The sequence below is a fragment of the Ambystoma mexicanum genome, chromosome 3p, assembly GCF_040938575.1.
Source record: "Ambystoma mexicanum isolate Mex_15411 chromosome 3p, UKY_AmexF1_1, whole genome shotgun sequence".
In the NCBI taxonomy this organism is placed as follows: Eukaryota; Metazoa; Chordata; class Amphibia; order Caudata; family Ambystomatidae; genus Ambystoma; species Ambystoma mexicanum.
This window is the reverse complement of record NC_090925.1, coordinates 667,145,916-667,170,685: the sequence shown is the minus strand read 5'-3', so window position 1 is coordinate 667,170,685 and position 24,770 is coordinate 667,145,916. Positions and strand designations below refer to the sequence as shown.

At 45.5% G+C, this 24,770-nt stretch overlaps 1 protein-coding gene across 3 annotated transcripts in view; it reads right to left on the bottom strand.

Moving 5' to 3' along the window:
• LOC138579585 (pancreatic secretory trypsin inhibitor-like) overlaps positions 1 to 24,770 on the bottom strand; it is a 593,125-nt gene that overhangs the window by 376,237 nt on the left and 192,118 nt on the right. For all 3 annotated transcript variants that reach the window (XM_069649857.1, XM_069649856.1, XM_069649858.1), the window contains one exon: positions 14,131 to 14,159. In XM_069649857.1, coding sequence (XP_069505958.1) covers positions 14,131 to 14,159 — 29 coding nt within the window. The remainder of the gene's footprint in view (positions 1 to 14,130; positions 14,160 to 24,770) is intronic.

Below are 24,770 nucleotides of genomic sequence, written 5' to 3'. Positions count from 1 at the left end.
ACCATCCTGGTGTTTACCTCCCAAAAGGCAGGGGCGGCACAGAACCGGAACCAGGGGAACCTGAAACCGAATCAACAGACTGGGTAGATATGGGGATTGAGCTGTCACCGCCCATCATTCTATCCCAGAACCAACAATACCAAATCCCATGGGTCAAACCCATCCTGATGACTGCCTCCAAAAAGGTGGGGGCGGCCCAGAACCCGAAACCATTTCCAGTTGCCAACTTTTTCTTTCAGATTCCCCAGGCTCTTTTCAGAATTCTGCCCAAATCTCTTCTCTCGCCATGTCCAAAACCAGAAAATTAGCCCACCAGTTGTCCAAAAATGGGCATTATCTGTGCCCACGTAAGGAGAAGGAGGGAAGATACTATGCCCCGGTACAAGTACAGGGGCAGGGTACAATTTTGGCATTGGTGGACACTGGATGCCAAGCTACCCTTCTGTCCAAAAGGGCCTTTGATGAACTAAATGCAGGAAGGGGGGAGAATTACCACATTCCTCTCACCTCTCTTCCTGGACAACTCCAGAACTTTGACGGGAAGGAAATTCCCACCGAGGGGATTGCAGATTTGGACATCAAAATTGGACGACATAAGGTGAAACACCCGGTCATAGTACTGACTCCAGAGGGCACCCCTGGTTTACTAGGGAATGACCTCCTCAGGAGGTTGTCACCCCTAATAGATTGCGTAAACAAGGTCCTCTGGACCCAGACTAGCCGACCAATGAAATTAAAACAGAGTGTCAACCATGTTAGTTTAAATGGCACCTGCCACATGGTTGAACAAAAATCTGACCAAGTAGAATTTCACTTCCAGAACAACCAAATTCCAGAAGTGACAGTAATAGCAGTAGGAGAACAGACTGGTGATGGGGGGTCCTCTCTATTTCTGAAAATCAACCTTCCTTCCAGTTTAAGGTGGTATTCCACACTGGAAGGAAACACTCTGAAATTCTTTACTAATCCACAATCAGAAACTCCCAATCCTATAGTCCAGAAAGATGTGAAATCAGCTCAGAGCCTGGCTGATATTCAGCAAATTGGAGATAAATTGTTCATCCCTGTTCAGTTAAATGATGGGAAGGACTCTGTTCTCGCTCGAGTGTGTGTGAACAACAGTAAGAGCTTCATCAATGAAGCCATGTTCCGCCAACTCCCAAAAGATCCAGCCATTCCCATATTCAAACTGATAGACAAATGGGAAATGGATCTGGAAACACCCAATTCCAAACATCTCCTGCCAAGCAGGTGTATGCTCAAAATCTCCATTGGCAACAAGAGCATAGTCCATAATTGTTGGGTCGTGCGAGACGTCACTGCCGCCTTTTACTTAGGCAGTGACATTCTCAATCGCTTCGCCATTAGTTTGGACCTAATAAACATCAAAGCTTGGTCCCGATTAGCGGATAATCCCATGGGCTTTGATGATCCAGAAAAAGCATTTAGGTCAGCTCAATTGCTACCTTATGCAGTTGAAATTCAGATTAAAGAGGAAGTCACCATCCCAGAAAGGACCCGACAATTCTCCCTGGAAGTGAAAGTTAAAAGAGGACAAAAAATGAAAAACCCTGATGCTTATGTTCATCTAAATGCTTCTCACCAACAGCAAGGGTTAGGGGTAAACCCAACACAATTAGTCAACATAGAACATGACACCATTCCAATAGAGGTGGATAACAGCGACATAAAGAGTATTACTCTAGCCGCAGGCACCATTATTGGAATGGTGTTTGATGACCGACATTTCTCCATTGATTTAGGAAATGACTGTTAGGACCAACCCCCAAGGACTGTTTTGACAGTGACAGTGAGGACAATACAACATCAGACAGGATTTTCACCCGGCATGGGGGGAACTTCCTGGTGTACACTTCTTGCCCTTATGGTAAGTAAGATGTGACTTGTGACTTCAGGAGGGATGAGGTGATTTTCCAGGTCCATGAGGGCTGCCTTTCCCACCTGAAGCCTCCAGTCCAAATGAGCACTCTGACCAGGGACTTCTCCACCCAGCTGGAGGAGGCCGCTGAGATAGCAAAACCAGAAGTCTTTCCAGGGTTCAGGCAGGTGGTGGAAGAGAGAGTCAACCTGGCTGATGTCTGCATGACTCTGGAACAGAAGCAAAAGTTGAAACAAGTTTTCTTGGATTTCCAAGATCTCTTTGTGGTAGACTCATATGACTGTGGTCGCACTGACATCCACACAACAACAATTCCCACGGACCATGGCATGACTCCAGTGTTTATGAAGCAATATCACTTGCCTCTCACATCCATGGAGTCCCTTACTGAAATAATTAAGAACCTTGAGTCCCGGGGAATAATCCGTCCAGTCCACAGCACATTCAATAATCTGGTGCTGGGAATATTGAAGCCAAACGGCCAGTGGAGACTCTGCGCTGACCTTAGGGAGCTCAACAAATGGGTCCATACTTCCCGATGGCCTCTGCCCTACATTGACCAAGGGCTGGCCCAGATCCAGGGGTCACAGGTATTCACTGCAATAGACCTGACCGATGGATATTGGACCGTGCCTGACAGTAGGGAGGACCAATACAAACTGGCTTTTACCTTTGGGGGCAAGCAGTACACATGGACCCGGACTCCCTTCGGACACCTCAACTCCGGCAATGAATTCAACATTTTCCTACATAAGGCCATGCCCGACCTGGGTGCGAGGGGTAACCTGGCTTATGTAGATGATGTCCTCAACAAAAGTTCATCTGTGGAAGAACACATAGCGGAGATCCATTATGTTCTGATGCAGTTGAGGGCCGCTGGAGCAAAACTTTCCTTTCAGAAAGCACAGTGGTGAAGAACCCGTGTTAATTTCTTGGGTAATGAGATTACTCCTCATGGTCTCTGACCCCAAGAAAAGAAAGTGGAAGCACTTCAGAAACTGAAGGATCCCACAACTCTGCGGGAACTAAGGAGCCTCCTTGGACTGACTAATTACAGCAGAAAGTTCATTGAAGGCTACGCAGAGATCACTAGACCCCGGATTCATCTCTTGAAGGGGGGGTCAAGTGGGAATGGGGTCCGGAACAATCCGGGGCAGTAAGACCACTCAAGAGAAGCCTCTCACAATCGCCTTGCCTAGCTTACCCTGTCAGAAACAAGGAGTTCTTCCTGGAGACAGGGTTCTCTAATACGTGCTTGACGGCAGTATTATACCAAAAGCATGACAAGGTCAATAAAGTAATCTCCTATGCGAGCAAAACGTTATCCTCTGTGGAGGAAAAATTCAACGATTGTGAAAAGGCACTCCTGGCAACGGTGTGGGCATTGAAGAATTACCGCCCGTTCATTCAGGGGGAACACATCATAGTGGAGACTCCAGACCTGCCTCTGCAATATCTCCAAAGTGACAGAATCCGGGCCGGAAATGTGAGTAATTCCCGAATTACTTCCTGGATTCTGTCATTGCAAGGCTTTCCTGTGGAGGTCAGATATGGCCAAAACAAGAAGAGTCCCCTCGCGCAAGGTCTGGCTGACTTGCATGATTGTGCCAGAGAAAACTGTCTCGAGGACGAAAGTCTAAAAATCAAGGACAACATAGAGGCATACCTTAATTCCCCACACCAAGTCTTTGAAGAAGACAAGTGTAAGGGAATGTCCACTGTCTATGTGGATGGATGCTCTTACCATGTTGACAACGGGGAAAAAGAACTCGTGGCTGGCATAGGGAACGCATGGGTGAATGAGTACCCAGAACCCTCCGTTGGATACAAAATTGGTCCCCGAAGTAGTCAGGTGGCAGAATTGATGGCTGTGCATCAAGGCATCTTCACTGCTGTCCAACATCAACTCCACGAACTGGTCATAATCACAGATTCAGATTATGTATGGAACGGGTTTGTGGAGCACCTGGTTAATTGGAAAACCAGAGGCATGTTATGTGCTAATAACAAACCTTTGAAACATGGGAAGTTAATTCAAAACATTGATGATCTGGTCACCTCGAATGGGATGACCATCTACTGGAAGAAGATCAAGGGTCATTCCAAAGTAGAGGGACCAGACAAAACTGGAAATGACTTAGCCGATCAGCTGGCCAAAACCGGAGCCATCCAAGGGGATCTAATAGAGATTGAGTCCCTGTTGAGGGAAATCCAGGTCACTGCTATCACTAGATCCCAGACAAATGCTCACAATGATCTTTCAACTGCACAATGGAGTAAGGAGACCCCTGATGCTGATTTGATTACAGCTCAGAAAGGGGACCCAATAATTGGTAAGTTTTACCAACACATTGAGGACCCTGAGAACTTTCCCCTGACGGGTACCGATTACATTGGGAAAGAGGACCTAAGAGTGTTGATGAAGTGTCCAAAAAGGTTCTGAATCCAAGACGGTTTGTTGGTAAGGAAATCCCAAGCTGGCAATGATCAGTTGGTGGTCCCTACCTCATTCCGAAGCCTGATGTTAAGTCACGCCCATGATGCGGCCACCGCCGGTCATAGGGGTTTCACACAACACTGGAAATCTTAAGAGAGGTTGCATACTGGCCACACATGGGGCAGGACCTCGACCAATACTTGAAGGGGTGTCTGGTGTCTGCACAATTTCAGCCATCATCCCTCACACACCGTGCGCCTCTCCAAAAGAGGGGGATGACACTGCCATGGACAGATTTGCAAATCGACTTTGTAGGCCCTGTAATTCGCTCATCTAGAGGAAACAAGTACATGTTGACCGTCACATGCTTGTTTACCAAGTTGGTGGAATGTCTCCCTGCCCCAAATTGCAAGGCAGAAACATCAGCTGCCCTGATGATTAACCACATCTTTTCCCGTTTTGGTCTACCTCAAAGGATTGAGTCAGACAGAGGTAGCCATTTCACCAGCGAGGTAATGACAAAGATGTGGGAGATACTGGGGGTCAAAAGGAAGCTACATATTGCTTACCGGCCTGCTTCTTCAGGAGCAGTAGAGAGATACAACCGAACCATTGTGAGCATCTTAAAAAAGTTTGTGGCAGATTCTGGGCCAAGTTGGGATATCCGATTACCTCTGGTCCTAACAGCCATCAGATCTACCCCTTCATCTGCAACTAAAATGTCACCATTTGAGTTGATGACCGGACGCAGATGGTGCTTCCCCAGCATTTGCTCTACAGGACCCAAGAGCAGACACTGATAAATGCCTCCACAACTCATGAGTATGTGGAAAATTTAAGGAAACACCTTCAGAATGCTTTTGCCTATGCTCAGCGGAATCTAGAAAGATCAGCTGATAGCATGAAAACCCACTACGACCTGAAGACCACCAGGAAGGAATATACTGTGGGAGACTGGTTCTATCTATAAAATTTCCAAAGGAACCAGGCCAAACAGCGAAAATGTTTGCCTACATGGAAGGGACCATTTAAAATTATGGACAAAATCTCCCCTGTAGCCTACAAGATCCACATCCCCAAAGGTAGTCTTGCGGAAGGGGAAGACAAGTGGGTCCATATTAATCAGCTAAAGTGTTGCCATCCCAGGCACACTCTGCAACAACTGGAGGAATCCTCTGGAATCCCAGAGGGGGCCGTTCCAGATTAATTCAGTTCCCATCCTAAAATATCCCACTTATAGTCTCTAAAATATTATGATTGGAAAAAAAAATGTTTCATGTTATATCTTGTTTTAAAATAAGACTGAAAAATGTATCCTGATGTATAAAATGTATATGCCGCCCCACTATATCAATAGTGGTGGAAAAATGTCTATGAATAGGTATTGCCGCTTTTGCTTTATCATCCTAGGAGAGATGAAACCATGGAGACTGACCGAGGAGAATGACCCGGAGACTGGGAGCAAAGATCCGAGGGGTCCGGGGTACCACCCAATCCTCCCATCATGACCAGCAAGGAGAACTGATTGATTGACTGGAGGGAGGAAAAGATGCTGAACTGTGCCAACTACGGAATTGGAAGAAGATGAGGCGAACATCCCAGATCTTGCAAGTTCCATCAGTGAAAGATCAGAATGGCCATCGCAAGAGGGTGGGCTTGTGGGATTTTTTTACCCATGCATACAAGCCCTACCATAAAACTGTGCATTACTGCCATTGAAACATCATGATGGCCAGAACTCCCCAGAGAGTGCACAGGGAAAACATGAACAATAGACTGCCACCCATTTTTGCATATGATGTGAGCACAGGAGGGCACTGCCTAAAACCACCATTGGGCTACACACACAGTAGCCTGAAACCATTGGGAATGGCAATGCTGATTGCCAAAAGCAACCCAGAACTGTGGGGAATTCATTTTCTTAATGTTAAAAATGGATGCAATACTGGTGCTCACCACTATCAGAAAGCCGGCGTTTTAAAACCACCAGACTTTTGTGTAAAACTGAACAAATGAACCCAAACCAGGCCAAGGAAAGACTTGCTAAGTGGTGGATACAATGTAAAACTATATTCTGAAATGACTTGAAGGAAGTCATTATTTAATGTATATATAAAAAATAGCTGGGGATGTCAGCAGCTTAAGTGAATTTGGGTTTAAAGCCACTAAAATCGAAATGTTTAGAATAAATGAGTGACCTACTTGTGAGTGTCGCATAGGTTGCAATTGTTTAAATGTCATAGTTTTGAACTTAGAATCAGCATTCTAGCTGCTTGTGCAAAAATTGTAAGTTGGATTTGAATGTAGAAAACTGGGAACTAAAGGGACATTTAGCTGAAGCCTGCCTTGAAGAGAGTGGATTCTGCCTGACAACTACCCCCGACAGGAGAGGGAATTCAGCAGCTGTGTTTCCCGGCCTGGCTGCATCCTGCTGCCCCTGCCAAAAGGAGATGACACCTCTCTGATTGAATTAGGGGAGTGGCACCTGGGGACTACAGGAAACAAAACAAAGCACTGTCTCTGGCTCAGGCAAATGTTATATTGGGGGGGTCATAAAATGGCTTCCTCTTGGGAGAAACTGGGAGGGGCAGTGCCTGTGAGAGCAAGCTGAGCTTGGGGGAAGTAGATAAACCAGAAATTCCACCATGTGCTTTGGAAAACCACACCCCTTTGGGGCCAGAGCATGATTTTAAAAAGATGGATAATTCATAGTGCGGACTTGTAAAAAGTATATAAATAACACCATCATTTTTGTGATTTTTCTGTGCACATTTCAAGAGGTGTTAGGACACTGTGGTATGTTCCTGGGGATAGTAGCAGAAAAAAGGTTGTTACTCCAAATGTATGCATGTTAAAAATCTGACACTTTATCATCTGAAACCCATATCCCTGGTGCACATTTGTGTAAAATCTGGAACGGTTTAGAGGTTGTTATCTGGATGAAAAGGGGAGAATTCTGTCATAAGTGGACACAACATCGTACAAAGACAGGGATCGGATGGTTTGGTGCTACAGAAAATATGTTAGCTGGGCCTATGATATTCGAAAAATGGTACATAGATAAATATGTATTTGGGTCAGAAATAGATTTGTGTGCAATTTGACAAAGGGAGGTTCCTGTTACCATAAAACCTACAGCATCACTCTGACACTCCATTTCTTTCCCCCAATCAAGGGAGAGAGGAAAGCTTGGCCAATGATAAGTTGAGAGGGTTGGGCATGCAGAATGAGCCGACCCACCCACTTTCTAAACACATAAAAAGAGCCACTGAAACCCAGGTAGATAGATTCACTTTCCACTTTCTTGCGGGACGCTTTGCCGGGAGACTTCAGACTTCACATCCAGAGATCCAGACTTCAAATCCATCAATCTTCAGAGACCAGAAATTAACTCCAGAATTTGTAGCAGAGAGGCCTGAATCCACAAGTTGAATCCTCTTCAGCAGGCCTCAAAACCCACCAAACTATTCAACAGCCGGGCGAGCTGTTTGAATTCTTTGCCAAGAACTTTTGCAAGAACCTGTAGCAGTATCCAGAAAGCAGTGCTGTATCTGGAACCGCTAGCAGAACCGATAACAGAACTGGAGACCCAGAGACCAGATCGCTGTGAAGAACCGCTAGCAGAAGTCCAGCCAATCCTGACCTGATCGGTGACAAAGTCGCATTCCTGTCCAAAATCTAGTGTGAGTACCCAGCTAGCACTGTGCCAAAACCAATCTCTTAGTTTAAAATAATCTAATCCAAACTATTTTAGCCTGTTAGAACTGCCTCCTAAAATCGTGTCATTCTGTCATTTTTAAAACTGAAAACTGTCATCTGTCATTCTGAGCTTTAAAATTTCAAATCCGAAAAACTACCTTTACTAAATCGACCTTATCTCCGGAACCGTTTGTTTTAACTGTCATCTTAAAGTTAAGATTCTAAGCTTTCCAGAGAACCTAGAAACGACTTCCTACCCTTTATAGTGCCTCTGTAATTGCACTCGACGCATGCGACTAAATTTGCCGTGATTTGACATTTTGCTTAATTTCAGCCACGTGTAAAAATATTTGTCTTTGCTTCCATTCCTGAAATCTGTTTTCAACCTAACAACCATCCCTGAATCATTGATAGGGCTGGCCTGAACTAATTTAAAGTATCTCTCACTCACCCTGAACCTCCTATAGGGAATTAAAAGCAATTTGAGTATATTTTTCACTTAATTGCCACCACATTTAAAAGGATTTTGCCTGTGTTTAAAACTCCTACCTGTTTTCCTCTAAGCTTGCTAGGGGGGAACTGAATTATATTGGATTGCATTCCTGAGAACGGTGTGCTTTCCTCCCATCTCTTTACCTTGCATAGGGGGGTGGGGGTGAATTGTCAAAGAAAAGTGATTACATTGTCTTTTGTTGAAGTCATATCAAGTTTATTTTCTGTACTGCATTTTCATTTATCATTGCATTGTCCTTGAAGCTATAAAAGCATTCTCAGCTACTTTATCCTCTCTATATCAACTGCTAAGCCATCAAAAAGAGTGTACCACTGTAACATTATCCATTGTTGATCACTATCATCCTCACAAGTGTGCTATCAAATATTAATTTACTATAAAAGTGTGATAGATATATATTGTTTAATTTTCAAATAAACCTTTTAAATTAACAAAACAAACCTACTTCTTGGCTCAGTGGGGTCAGGGGGATTCTGAGAGAGGGGTGTTATATAAGGGTTGTCATCCAGAGTAACTAACTGGACATACAAATACATCAATAAGGGCTTCCATCAGCATCCCAGACTAGGCATTGACTTAGCTGTAGTGTTGAATTGAAGTCACTTACATCCCGAACTCTGTACTTTATGGCATTCTATGTAACAATGACCCCCATTCAAATTCTTTCAAATTACCTTTACTTTATTTGAATTCAATTTGGAGATAACCCCCATATGCCTTCTACCATCAACCTCTGCTGCCTACCTCATGCGCATATCACCAACACCCTAATCAGCTAAAAGCGACAAAAAGGAGGTACAACAAAAATAAAGAAATGAAGAAAGGAGGGAGGAGGGAACAGGTGAGGGCATCCAAAGAATTATGCAAAAGTACTAAAGGTGATCTCGAATCATTTGGCTATACAGACATACCGAAAAGGGCATAAGCATTTGTGTTGCATGCACAAAATGTAGAGAGTGATGCAGATATGAAAAGGTGGGTGTGGGTGGGACAGGTCCTTTCAACCGGTGCAGAAAAGGGATAATTCCGTCGAGGTGAAGCAATCCCATAAAAGTTGCTTCTCATTTGGTTGAATTCAGAAGAAACAAGAGTCAGAGGAACATTTTTAGAGAGCAAAAGAGGTTGAAATGGTAGGTGCTAAACAGAAAATCTGCTGCTTTTATCTGAGGTTGGCATTTTCTTTCTTCAGGTGGGTGAGTAGGCCATTCCCATGTTTTCTCTCGCTCATCTGCAATTGCCTACTTTATACGGTTTGTAGCTCAGCGGAAAGCACTGCAACCTGTACCTGCATGAGAAGTGAGAGGCAACAGCAAACCAGCTGGCTATGAATGCATTGGTGACAACCTTTGTTTCATGTTGATCTCCACACCCTCTTCTGATTGCTAGCATTTGACCTATTGCCTTGTCTCTCGCTCGCCCTCTCTTCATACCAATCTAACCTCCACACTCCACCTACTGCTCCCCACTACCTGCACTTTTACCTTAAACCCCCTTGCCTGCTGTGGTCCTCTCTGGCTCCTTGCCTCACTCCCTCCTCCATGGCCGATCAGGAATATGGTGAATGAAGCTCAACAAGCAGTTTCTTTTGCAACACGCTTGTTATGACTGGGTGCTAATGGCAATGATCCACTTTGGGATATGCAGAACAGAGTAGTGAGCACCCTTAGCTCTCATTAAATCATTCCAAGGTTTGCCCTGCAAGGTGCCAACAATGTGATTACTCTCACAAATCAGAACAGCCCACAATAATGGTACAGTCTTGTGATGTAACATGTTCTTGCATAGCCCTTAAACATTGGCGTAGCAAAACGAAACACAACAAGGCTGCAACTGAAGAACACCATGAATACATGAACATGGATGCAGGCCTAGAAAAGAAATTGCATACTTACAAAAACAAGTGCAATGCTGGAGACCAAGTAGTGGCTGTGTTAGGGCTATGCTGGGACATGTGCTGTTATAATAGGGAAAAAACTCTATTTTGGTCTCTGGTGCTCTCGGCGGCAACGGGTGCCTCGGCATACACTGACATACTGCTCAAGTGTAAGAGATTGCCAGTGAGGCATCACCCTGCATGGCAGTGGAATGCTTGTGACAATTGCATGGGACTTTGCGTTGCCAACAAACACCATGATTCACAGAGCAGGGCAGAGTGCATTTTTGCAGTGCAAAGTGACTTTGGAGCGGTTTTGCAGCAGGGCAGTCACTTTGCACTGCAAAAAATACACTTTCCACTGATCTGTGAATCGGGGTGTTTACCCCGATTCACTGAAAAAAAGTTCCATGAATCGGGCCCCATGTCTATTTTGTTTCCTTTCCCGTGTTTCTCGTTCGGTGTGCGTCTGTAATACGCCCAAGCGTGCCCTGGTCCACTTTTGGTGTCGTCAGTTCTTGCTGCCTGTGATTGTTTCCACTCAAAGAGCGTCCCCCTTCACTCTCTACTTGTGTGTGCTGTCCCGTGATTGTGTTGTCCACAGTTCACCTCCCTTCCATCTCATTTCCCTATCCTCCACTCTTTGTACACCCCCTTGCAGCACCATCACCTCCATCCCTGAGCCTGACTTACCTTGGAGTCTGTGCGGTCCTTAGCGGTGCAGTAAATACCCACACTGCTAAGCTGGTGCGGCAAAGACCAGCATTGCTAATGGCAGCGCGAGAAAGGAAATGGAGACATGGAATCGAGGTGTAAGGGTGTTATGCCACATTATCCGGACATTTTCATGCAGGCGTAAAACACATGAGGCCTCATTACGACCCTGGCGGTACGGGGTAAACGGCGCTGTAAAAGGTGCCGGTGCCGTTTACCCCGTACCGCCTCATTACGAGGTCCCCTCGCGTGACCCAGGAAGCAACGCCTGGTCAAACCAGGCGTGCTTACCAGGTCCCGCGAGGGGAAGAGGGAGCAAACAACGGGCCAACTCGTAATGGCCCGATGTTTGCTCCCTCTCCCATTCGCATTCAGCCCTATGGGGGCTGAAATGGGAATGGGGAAGGACCGGGTCCAGGTCCTTGGAGGGAGGAATTACCGGGCCTTACGAATTCGGAATGGCCGGGTAATTCCTCATTCTGAGGACCCGGATGCGATTTCGGCGGCAGCCATGCCGCCAATAGCAGCATGGCTACCGCCAAGGTCGTAATGAGGCCCATGGATTTCTATGGAATCCACCTCAGTTTTGAACCTTCTCTAGAGAACGCAGATTCAATAGGAATCCATTAGCAAACACTTTCTACAAAGCGTAATTTGCTGGTGGCATTTATTTTTTTCACAGGACAGAGTGGAAAATGAAAGAGTAAAAGGGAGTTTACCTTGCTTTACAGTTTCTTTCCGCCATCCTCCATGTGAATGTTTAAAATTGTAAGCAGCGGTGCCAACAGCATGTAAGGGAAAAAGTTGGTGGTCGCCTGCACGCAATTAAGATTCCATGTAAAATGAGGTGTCAAGGCTGCATTAAAGCCAATAATATCTGAAAAGGCTGTAAGAGAAAAACATTCGGAGGCACTTCAATGATGGCTCAATGTGTCCACACAGTAGAGACTGGTGCATAATAGCTATGGGGTGAAGCACCTCCTACTATGCACAGGCCATCAATGCCATTCACTGTAATGATACAGAATTCACCTAGTGCCTGCAGATACACAGCCCTCAATACCCTCGTGTGGGGCACCTTTCAGTGCCTGCAGATACAGAGTCCTGAATACCCTCATGTGGGGCACCTTTCATTGCCTGCAGATACAGAGCCCTCAATACCCTCATGTGGGGCACTGTTCAGGACCTGCAGATACAGAGCCCTCAAACCCTCATGCGTGCCACCGTTCAGTGCCTGCAGATACAGAGCCCTCAATATCCTCATTTGGGGCACTGTTCAGTGCCTGTAGATACAGAGCCCTCAATACCCTCATGTGGGGCACCGTTCGGATAGAAGCTTGCAGCATCCCTCTCCCTCTGCCCGTCCTTGGTCGTCATGTCTACTATGGGGCCTTGACGACCCAGGGAGGGACATTTCTAATGACCCGCCTTCCCATACTAACTTCTGTACGTGCGGGAGGCATACAAGGAGCCAGAGAGTGGAAGAAAACGACAGGCAGAAAAAAGGGATGCATTTTTTAAAACGTTCTGTGTATGGTTAAGTTTTGTGTGACTATGTGTTCTACGTGAGTATAAATGTGTCCGCATCTGTGTGTGTGTGTGTGTGTGTGTGTGTGTGTTTGAATGTGAGTGTGTGTGTGTACTTGTATGTGTGTGTGTGCGCGCGTGTGTGTGTGCACGCAAAGCGCCCACAAACATGTGCATGGGTGCAGGCACCATAACAATTCATTTTTACAATGGACATGCTGGCATCATTTTTTGTAAACAGGCACCATGGAACAGGGTTTTGAATTAATAATGCTTTAAAAAAAATGTGCTCCAAAATCCAGTTTCAACCCATTATGTAATCACCCCCAATGCTCCTGAGATGGTTCAGGCATGCTCACTGCACTCGCTCGGCACACATCTGAGAAATCAATTACACTTGTACAATGCAAGAATCTGCCAGCTGCCACAAACTTCACACAACTTAAAAGTGGTCTAAGGGAATAGGTGAGCAACAGACAGCATGGTAAGTATCTAAATATGGAGCCTTGCCATTTCTGTTTGAGATCCATGGGACTACCGCTGGAGATCTAAGGCATGTTTGCAAAGCCATACAAGTGAGCATGTGATGTCTTGCAAACAGACTGAGTGAATCTATTCAGCAGAGTCAACTCACACTGTCTGTGCTGGGCCATGAGCAATGTTTGTTGAAGATACTTCAACAAGAAAGCTCGTGACTGTTAATTACTGAAGACCTCATGTACAAAAATGTGTGCATTGTATAGAGGGGACTCCTGCGCTTGCTCTTTTATAAGCTTCGGTCCCCTCCATGCAATTCTTGTCGTTTTCACTGTGGAGTGCAAAGAAAAGTACTACCGCAGGCCAGATCACTATAATACTTTGTTCTGTACTTCGTTGTGCAGAAAGTGTAAATGCCTCTCCCAATTTCCGCTTGCAGGATGGGCATTTATAATGGATTGTTCTGGAATATTCCTGCTTTTTGCATATCCTGAAAACAGATGAAGGCCGTAGGAATCCAATGCATGTACACCAACACAAAAAGGAAATGCTGTCGTAAATGCATTCAGTTTTAGCTGGTGAAGCCTGCGGATATCCTGTTCCATATGCCAGCTCTGCCTGAAAAAAATTTGGAATATGCCCTGGAGTCAGAAAGTGATGTTAAAACAGGAATAAACAGGTGTAGGTTTGCTTTTTGGAAACAAATGTGCACATTGGGGATGAGCTTCAGAGTGTCTTGCTCTACACAGCACGTGCTTATATGCATCAAATTGCTTATCAGGGCCAGTCAAGTTGTTCATTGAGTTCACTGTTCGCTCCCTTCATCTGAATTCAACCTAAAGATCAGAGGTTTCAATCCCAACGGTTCTCCATCTGCATTTTGCTTTTCCAGTGTTTTTCACTAACCTTGTGAACAGCAAAGCTGCGTTACATCATCAGTAAGCAAAACAACTATAGTTATGAAATAGATAATGCAAACCATGTCTTACCTCATACCCGGTTTCTGCACTTGCCTCATCTATAAATGACACAAAAAACAAGGACACAAATAAATGATAATCAGTGTGAGAGCGAGACCATTGCTCAGTCTGACATGAAAATGCATTTCATTCTCCAAAGGTGCTCACAAGTGCACGTTATTCAAAGCACTGAACTCCATTGTACTGCCTGTGCATCTTATACCATAACCTTGCATCTGCTCAGGCAGCACCCTTGTCCTCTCTATTTTATCTGTGTAGATGGTTCTCCTCAAGCTTTACAACCCTGAAACCTTGTATCTGAAACATGTGTTTAATGCATTGTGCTCTCCTTCACTGCTCCCTGGTCCCTGGTCCTGGGACTCATATGGGTCTTGCCTCCCCAGTTTAAAGTGGAACGCACATGTGTTTATGTTACTTCATAAGACTATGCCTCATCACGAGTTGGGCTGTATTCCGGCTGTAATACCGCCGACTGTAATAGCCCTAGCGCTGACTGGTCCGGTGGTATTACCACCGGATCATGGGTTGGGCCTTAACAGTAAATCCCCATTCCTGAATGGGTCCATTGGATCCAATGGGTAATTTTTTGTGCTAATACTGCGGGCTAATGCAGCCGGCTGTGATACAGCCGGAAACAGGGATTTTCACCTCCAGAAAAAAGCTGGCGGTGAAACAGCCGATTTAGCGCCCAACTCGTGATAGAGCCAGCCCTTAAATGCGGCGGTAATACCGTTACCACTGCATTTAAGGGCTACAGCCCAACTCGTGATGAGGCCCTATGTTTTCTTAAGCACAGCAAACATAGCAAGTGGCCACTTGGTTCTGACAAGCTTGGATGCCCAGTTACCAGTACACGCAAGCCATGAGGATACCTTCTTCATCAGAGGTAGTGGGTCATACACGTAAAACATGAGGGTACCCTCTTCATCAGAGGAAGTGGGTCATACAAGCAAGATATGAGGGGTACAAGCAAGACATCAGGGTGCCTTCTTCATCAGAGGCAGTGGGTCATACACGCAAGGCATGAGGGAACCTTCTTCATCAGAGGTAGTGGGTTATAAAAGCAAGATAGGGATGCAGGCAAGGCATGAGGGTACCCTCGTCATCAGAGGTAGTGAGCCATACAAGAAAGACATGAAGGTACCTTTCATCAGAGGCAGTGGGTCATACATGCAAGGCATGAGGGTACCTTCTTCATCAGAGGCAGTGGGTCATACACGCAAGGCATGAGGGTACCTTCTTCATCAGAGGCAGTGGGTCATACACGCAAAACATGAGGGTACCCTTTTCATCAGAGGCAGTGGGTCATACACGCAAGGCATGAGGGGACCTTCTTCATCAGAGGCAGTGGGTCATACACGGAAGGCATGAGGGTACCTTCTTCATCAGAGGTAGTGGGTTATAAAAGCAAGATATGAGGGATGCAGGCAAGGCATGAGGGTACCCTCTTCATCAGAGGTAGTGAGTCATACAAGAAAGACATGAAGGTACCTTTCATCAGAGGCAGTGGGTCATACATGCAAGGCATGAGGGTACCTTCTTCATCAGAGGCAGTGGGTCATACACGCAAGGCATGAGGGTACCTTCTTCATCAGAGGCAGTGGGTCATACACGCAAAACATGAGGGTACCCTCTTCATCAGAGGCAGTGGGTCATACACGCAAGGCATGAGGGGACCTTCTTCATCAGAGGCAGTGGGTCATACAAGCAAGATATGAGGGATACAAGCAAGACATGAGGGCACCTTGTTCATCAGAGGCAGTGGGTCATAAACGCAAGGCATGAGGGTACTTTCTTCATCAGAGGCAGTGGGTCATACACGCAAGGCATGAGGGTACTTTCTTCATCAGAGGCAGTGGGTCATACACGCAAGGCATGAGGTTACTTTCTTCATCAGAGGCAGTGGGTCATACATGCAAGGCATGAGGGTACTTTCTTCATCAGAGGCAGTGGGTCATACACGCAAAACATGAGGGTACCCTCTTCATCAGAGGCAGTGGGTCATACACGCAAGGCATGAGGGGACCTTCTTCAGCAGAGGCAGTGGGTCATACACGCAAGGCATGAGAGTACTTTCTTCATCAGAGGCAGTGGGTCATACACGCAAGGCATGAGGGTACTTTCTTCATCAGAGGCAGTGGGTCATACACGCAAGGCATGAGGGTACTTTCTTCATCAGAGGCAGTGGGTCATACATGCAAGGCATCAGGGTACTTTCTTCATCAGAGGCAGTGGGTCATACAAGCAAGACATGAGGGTACCTTCTTCATCAGAGGTAGTGGGTCAAACAGCCATGATAACAGAATACACGTGTCCCCTTCATGCACCTATGATTGTTTTAGGGAAAGGACTTACATGCCCAAACTAGCCCCTTTCCTTAAAACAATTACAAATGCTAACTGCCATGTAAGTGCACGGCACGTGACATTTCCATGAAGCTCTTTGGATTCAGCCTTGTTTTGCAGTGTGAAAAAGAAACAGAAAAGCATGTAGATTACAGCACATCTGCTTGCATGAAAATTCAGTGTGGGCGGAGATGTAGGTGTATGTGTTCTGCAAGCACCCGAGTTCCCTGGCCCCAGCACCGTGCAGCGAAAGCAGTCATATCATAGGGGTCGTAATTGGTGCCCGCCAACATCAAAAATGGCTCGCTTTGTGTCAGGTTTAGTAGCCACAGGAAAAGAATCACAAAAGAAAGAGGTCTATTTTGTATCTTTTTTTTTATTTCACATAATTACGCGATACTTACATCACCACAAAACCACGTAAGCCTCAGTTTGTGGGCTCTACTAGCATTAAACTGTGTTTAAATGTAATAATGGGTACAACTGGAAAATACACTGATGTTCCAGCGATACTCCCGCTTATGCATTTGAAGAACTACAGGGGGTTCCGCTGACATTGTTTGTTTGTTTGTTTCTTTATTTATAATGCGCACCATACCCCGAGGCATCAGGGCGCAGGAGATAAGAATGCGTTCAACTTAGTTACAGGGTGCAAAGGTATGCACTATACATGACACATATACAGGAACTTTGCATATTACAGGAGAGTACATATCATAACAATGACTCCTTACAAAGCAGAGTTGCATAATCTGGTAGTTCATTCTAGGAGTGATCTAATGCATCCAGCGGTAGTACAAAGCAGTATACACATAACAGCGAAGCAGTACAGGGGACAAAAAGGGGGAGGCAATAGCAAAGTTGTGGTCAGAGTGATTAGGAATCGTTCTCTTTTAGCCAGCTAGTTAGATGCAGTCTGAATTTAGAGAAGGTATGGGGTTCTCTAATGCTAGGTGTAAGGAGTTCCATAGGTGCGCAGCCTTGACTGGGAAGCTGTGTGCTCCTATGGTAGAGAGTCTGAATTGTGGAACTTGGAGGCAGTTCAGGTTGGCTATTCTTGGAGGTCTGGGCGAGGTTTTTTTGCAAATTGTATCCATGAGGTATGGTGGTGCGTTATTGTTAAGGCACTTGTGAGTGAGAGAGGCAATTTTGAGTTGAATTTTGTCAAAAGTGGATAGCCACTTGTGTTCTCTTCTTAGCGAGGATATGTGCTCATTTCTATTGATTTTAAGAGCTGCTCTTAGGGCGTTGTTCTGAAGAACCTGTATTTTATGGATAATATGTTTATTAGCTCCGATGTAGAGTGCGTTACAGTAATCTAGTTTGGAAAGTATGAGGGCCCTGGCCAGCGTTAGGCAGCTATCTGTGGAAAGGAATTGTTTACTAGCTCTGATGAGTTTGCATGTGTATGCAGTGGCAGAGGCTAGGGAGTTGACTTGTTTAGAAAAGTCCAATGTTGCATCTAAGTAGAGGCCTAGGGTCTTCACTTCATTGGCTACTTTTATGTTATTGCCATCGATAGTGAAGTTAGCGTAATCAGGGCTCAGTTTGGAAATGCGAGTAGGGGTACCTAAAATAATGAGCTCGGTTTTGTCATCGTTCAGGCATAGCCCATAAGTGGCCATCCATGCCTGAACGATACTGTAGATTCTATTCACTAAGGCCAAGTCCACGGCGTAATCTCCTGAAAGCGGAAGGAAGATCTGGGTATCATCTGCATAGTTAGTGTAGGTGATACCCAGATGGTCCATTTCATCGAAGAGGGGCTTAGTGAATACATTATATAGCGTGGGCGACACACAGGATCCCTGTGGTACACCACAAGTTATAGGGATTGGGTCAGCTGAGGCCGAAGGAGAGAAGACTCCCATGGTCCGGTTGCTCAGGAAGGATTTGATCCAAGTTATGGCATCCTCCTAGAAATGGGCAGTGGAGTCTAAGTGGCTGCATAGAACTAAATGGTCGAGCAAGTCGAAGGCAGCCGAAAGGTCAAGCAGGAGGAATAGAGCAGCTTGGCCTTGTTCTCTGCACTCATCTATTTGGGCCTTAAGATCAATTAGGGCCGTCTCCGTGCCATGTTGGGGGCGGAATCCTGATTGTCGGGATCCAAGTAGACGGTTAGATTCGAGGTAATTCTGTATTTGAGTATATGCCACTTTGTCCAAGATTTTTAGCAGAAATAGCACGGTTGTGATAGGCCTGAAGTTTGTGGGAATGGCCGGGCAAAGGGTTTGCTTTTTTAATAGTGGCAATACCCAAGATTCCTTCAGATTGTTAGGGACGGAGCCCGTGGTAAATGGAGAATTAATAAGTTTAGTTATAAACGGGGAGAGTTCTCTCGCAGCATTTTTGATGAGTTGTGCCAGACATTGGCCACCTTTGCAGTTGGACAGTTAAAGTCCCAGTATAGCCTTTTCCACCTCGAGAATTGATATTTGGAGAAACTGAAACGTGCTTCTTGTTTAGGATGTTGGTCGGGAGCTGTGCTCTGTGGCGTTTGGGGCATTAGGGAGGCTTTCTTAAGCGCAATTATGGTTTTTAGATTGGCCACTTTATTTGTTAGGGCATGTTGGATGCTAGACCACCATTTTTTATCTTTAGTACACTGTTCCTGTGGTACAATAGGCGATTCTAATTCCTTAAGAATGCTAAACAGTTCTTTGACACTGGATTTGGATTGAGAGATTCTGTTGTTGTAAGTGTCCTGTTTGGCTAATAGAATGTCTTTCTTGTATTGGGTTGATGCCTTGGTTAGGTTGAGTTTATTTTCAGCTGTGGGGGAGAGTCTCCAAGCCGTTTCACATTTTCTTTTAATTAGTCTGAGGTTTTTTAGATGTGGAGTATACCACGAATTAAGATGTCTTTTAGGTTTACAGTTTCTTAGTTTGAGCGGAGCGATCTGGTCAAGGGCTGAGTTCATGGCTTTGCTATATTGTTCTACTAGTGAGCTAGGGTCCATGTCATCTGCGGCCAGATTAAGTTTAGGAATTATAAGGGGCAGCAATTTTTCGGTTGTCATGAGTTTTTTGTTTCTCCTGGGCACAGAAGGTGCGAGTGTAGTCTGGGCCGTGATTAAGTTAGTTGTCAAAGTGAAGAGTAGAAGATGGTGGTCAGTCCAGATCTGAGGTCTAATATCAGTCATCTTTGTTTCGCAATTATAGTCTGCTATCTAGTCAAGGATACAACCTTTGTTATGCGTAGGTGAGCCGGCTTTCTGGGAGAACCTCAACTCTTTTAGGGCCGTGGCTGTGGTAGTTGCGTGGGTATCCTTAGTGTCATTGTAGCCTAAGTTAAAATTACCTAGCACTAGTGATTGGGTGGTGTTTTTTAGATTGTTGGAGACGGTTGTGGAGATATCTTCCACAAAGGATCCGATGGGATCTGGAGGTCTGTAGATGAGGAAGATGTTTAAAGTTTGTGAGTTGGCAGTGGCAAATTTAGCCGTGAGGCATTCACAGGATTTCATAGTGGGTGAAGAGACAATTCTCATGTCTAAGGTGGATTTAAATATGATTGCTATTCCACCACCTCGAGAGGTGAGTCTATCTGCTCTCAGGATCGTATAGTTGTCAGGGATTGCCAACGATAGGGCTGGGCCAGCTGCCTCATGTAGCCAAGATTCTGTGATGTCTAAGAAGTCTAGATTGGCTGACAGGATGATGTCTGATATCTCAGTTGCATGGGCAATTAGAGACCTGGCATTTAAGAGAGCTCCTTCGAGGTTAGGTGGGAGACTTTCTCGCATAGGGTGAGAGGTAGTATGACTAACTTTAGACATGGGTTTAGTACAGTTAGGTGTAGGTTTTTTGTAATTAGTGAAACATGTCTTGGATGGTCTGGAAACTTCTTAAGGAGGTTTAATTGTTCCATTTTCTTGCTGGTATCTCATGTAGTTTGGATAGGTGGGCACGTAGTCTCTAATTTCTATCCGTAGTAGTGCAAGGCATTTGTATAATGGGGTGCGCAAGATACTGGTTAGTTGCAAATGTCATATTTTGTTTTTGGGTGTTTCGCACCTTTAGGTTAGTGCGGTAATTAGACGAGGTCAAAGCACATAATGACAAGGTGCTAATTATATTAGGCAAGCTGAGGGCCTGTAATGCTAGATTTCAAGAGGAGGATATGATAATTAGTAGCCAGGCTATCATAGAGATGGTACCTGTTAGGAATTTGCCTGGAATTAGAATATAAATTCTGATGTAAGGGCAGTGGGCTGTCCAAGCTGTAACAGGATGTACCAAATATGCTGCTGGTCAGCTGGTTCTAGGGTGTCATATGAAGAGGTGTGTTGAGGAGGGTGGCCTCTAATAAATGCAGTTCTAAGTCATAGGGTACACCTAGGGCAAATGAGATTGTCTGGACGAATACACTTTGGTCGCGGCGAAGTACACGTAGGTGAGATGCAACTAACAAGCTAAATGCAATTTCCGGTCACAAGGTGCACATAGGTGAGATGTGACTAACAAGCTAAATGCAATTTCAGGTTACAAGGTACACATGGGTGAGATGCGACTAACAAGCTAAATGCAATTTCAGGTCACAAGGTACACATAGGTGAGATGCGACTAACAAGCTAAATGCAGTTTGAATACCAGTGCTGGTAAACTGATAACCTGATCAGGTTGAATATCTTTTGGCTAGCAGACTCGGGCCCCTAGTCACATAGTCCAAGTTTCTGATGGCTAGGCAACAGACTACCGTGGCTGTGGTATTCGATATTGTGATAGAGGGTGAGGAGATAGCTCTACCAAGTGTCTGGGTTGGCAATGTGTGCACATATAACATAGTATGCCGACGGTGAGAGGTTTAAAACAGTACTTAATAGGAGCACATAGAGATCATCAGGCAGTATGTAAGCAATTAGTTAAATGGCATAGATCGCAGTAGGGGACATAGTACGATGTGGCATATGAAATAGATAACAGCATGTGGTATTGCAGGCTTAGCCTAGTCGGAGAGACGTATAGCAACTAAGGCAAAATATGGTTAAGCAAGGTGTTGCTGTGTCAGATAGTATACAGTTACTTGTATACATGAGGGTTGTGTGGTGCCTGAGTGGTAAGGGTTAGGCAGGCCGTTATAGCCGTGAACAGTCAAATAGAGTCTAGGGGCACAGTACTCACAGGTTAAAAGGTCTGTGAAGGATTCAGGCAGGGGTCCCGGCCAACGGCATATACGGCATGCATATGACAGGCATAGGACAGGCCCTTTTGCGTGGCCCTTCTGCGGGGAGCTTCCATGCTCTGGCTTCCGCCTAACGGTGGCAGTGGTGGGCGGAAGTAAACCGCGGCAGCCATTCTGGGTGAAGAACAGTCTGGTCAGGCAGATGCAGTCAAAGGTACTGCAATGGCAGTGGCGGCCATTGACCACGTTGGAAACAATGGCGGGTGTGGACAAAGAGGGTCGGGCGGGCATAACAAGGGATATAATTGCCCTGATTATTGCACAGCTGCCTTGCAGGGTGCACAAAAAGATTTCAGATTACGGTTGGCCGCATTCTGCGGATTGAAGCCGCGGCTCGTTGCTGCAGTGGCGAGAGGTACCTGCAGTGCCCCATGTGCTGGGAAAGTTTCATGGCGCTGGAGAGGAGGCTCCTGCCTACCTCTCCCGATGTGGAATCAGCTATACTTTCTTTCATTGTTGGGGGGAGAGATGGGCTACCTGAATCTAGAAAATGTTTACTCTTTTGCCACTGTGCCAAAAGTTGAAAGCTAAAGCTAAGTTGAAAGCTAAACGCACACGAGTGGCCGGGGTTAGACAGCCATTATGCTATCTGGTAAATCAAATAATGTGTGGTTAAATCAAACAACTCATTAAACCGAGTTGTTATACAGGTGTGGGCATAGGACATAGAAGCCTTTGCTCACCCTTGTACCTCTTCTAGCCAGTGAAGGGTTCAGTCTCATGTTCACATTCATGTTTTCACACACTCACACAAACACTTTTCTGTTTTAGACATATTTATTTTTTGCTATGTCCCTCTGGCTTGCTTCTATATATCTCCAGCTCTGGGACCCTTTGTAGAAACAGGAAGTAGAGACAAACTTCAGTTTCTGATTCCTGCTTCTACTTGTCCAATAGGAGTATAGAAAAATGTAAACATAGAATCCCACAATACTTTCAAGGGAAGGGACGCTTGGGTGCCACCTTCTGCCTTCAGCTTCACCAGTCCTTTCAAGGCTCCATGTAGGTGTGTCCCCATGTGAGGCCCTGTGGAGCCTCTGACTGCGTGGTCTCTAGGTGGTGCTGTCATCCAGAACCCGTCCATTAGGTTTACTGATGGGCATTTCCCATCATGACAGATACAGTGACAGCATTTCCATGATTGGTAGCTACCACCCAGTTTCGTATTTTGGACAGGCCATCACTGATATCCTCTATGAATGTGTGGGTCCACAGTAGGGTTAGTTTGGATTTGAGTATCGCTGTAGTCAGTGCATTGCATTAAGTGTTCACTACCTTGGATACCATCACTAAACTCTCTGCACATGTTATCCTTTCACACCTTGAAGGTTGGGTAACACAACATTCTATGCAACAGTGACAATTGATGGTTCAAAGGGGTTCAGAACAGGAGTGAATTTCAAAGTCACTCTAATGTGTTTTTCCATCTGGATCATGTGATTGCACTGACTGCCCACTACTGCCGAGGAAGATGAAAATGATGGGCATCTGGAAGGATACAGTGTGTCCTTCTAGCAACTGCAATTTCAGCCGTGCAACATGACAGCACTGTATCCTAGAGGGATGAACATAGATCTATCGCAAAGGATAATGTTGACCTTCTCTGGGTATGTAACCCAGAAAGATCCAGGCCAATTAAAGGGCTGAACTAGAGAGAGCTTCTGCACTACTAGTTTGCAGTAGCATGTGATATGATACAGGAGATAACTGGAGCATGAGATAGTAATGGAAGTCAAGGGGTGAGAAGAATTCCTCTGCCATGACCAACTTACAGTAAAGCAATATAGGAGACATGCCCGATGACTGGCTGTTTAGCAGAAATCTATTGCATTTTGTGCACACTGACGAGAAACCTGCTGAAAGGCAGCACCTCCATTTTGGTATGATGTAAATGAGTCAGCAGTTCCGGGGCGTTTTTCCCACCAAAGCATTAGTCATTAGCCATGTTCAGGTTGAACTTCTTGGCTAAGACTTAGTGTGCTCTTAATTTGGTGATTATGAATGAAAAGTATTTAAGATTAGGAAGTCACGTCAAGCATTATTGGCAAGAGAACAGACAGAACAGGATATTTCTGTTTATAAACAATGCATTGACATTGCAAGCACTCCAAGCTGCTAAACTCCTCGAGCACTGCCTTCCAGCTGCACCACTCTGGAGTCAGCATGACACTTTCCTACGCTTGGATCTGCATGTTTTCTATACTCTTTTATAAGAACATAGCATACCCCTCCCAGTGCACTGAAATGTAGAAGGACATTGATATTAAAATTCCTGATCTTGTTGGCACGGGCAAGAACCAGGCATTGAGTATGGTTTCACGGCATTGTATCACTGAGTATGTCCCTAGACCAATTTATAACCCATTGCAACACCTGCCATCAGAGACCTCCATGGTTACAATGGACATTAATAATTCATGACATATATCACACTATGACACACAGATAAAGATGTTGCCCATCTCTTCTCCCCAGAGGAGCACTAACTGTTCTAACTTAAAGTTTCCAGGAGATGGAAGCTCAACCTTCAGATTGGAGCCAACATTTTTTTCGAGAACAGAGGCGGGCTGCATTGAACTGATGAATGTCATGTGCTGTGAATGGACCACCGACATGTGTGATGATCTTCATATCTGGCACAAAAGGTGTCACATACTTCACAGAAAATGCCTTCACTGGATGGCCTGCTGAGACCGACCGTTTGCCAGCTCCTCGGAGTGCAGCTCAAGCTGGAAGTTGCTGGTCAGCGGCCTTGTGGTAGGAGATGACATTGGGACTCAAGTTTGGTAGTAGCCGTGCCCTTAGTAAGGGGTACGGCCAAACTCACTACCGGTCCCAGCACCCGCGAATGGGCAATTACCGGCCCATTACAAGATGAATGGGCCGGTAATTGCTGGTGCAATCACAAGTTCTGCTCGTGGGTGCCGGTCTACACACCTGGTCAGACCGCGCGTGCAGTCCGGCACCGGTAAGCAGACCACATAATGCGGCAGAGAGGTAACAACGGCACCGGTAGCACTACCGGCGCCGTTGTTGCCGTTCTACCACATTCGTAATGAGGCCCATTGTTTTGCCACAGACCTCAATCCCCTTTCAGGCCTGGAGCTTATTTCCACCTGC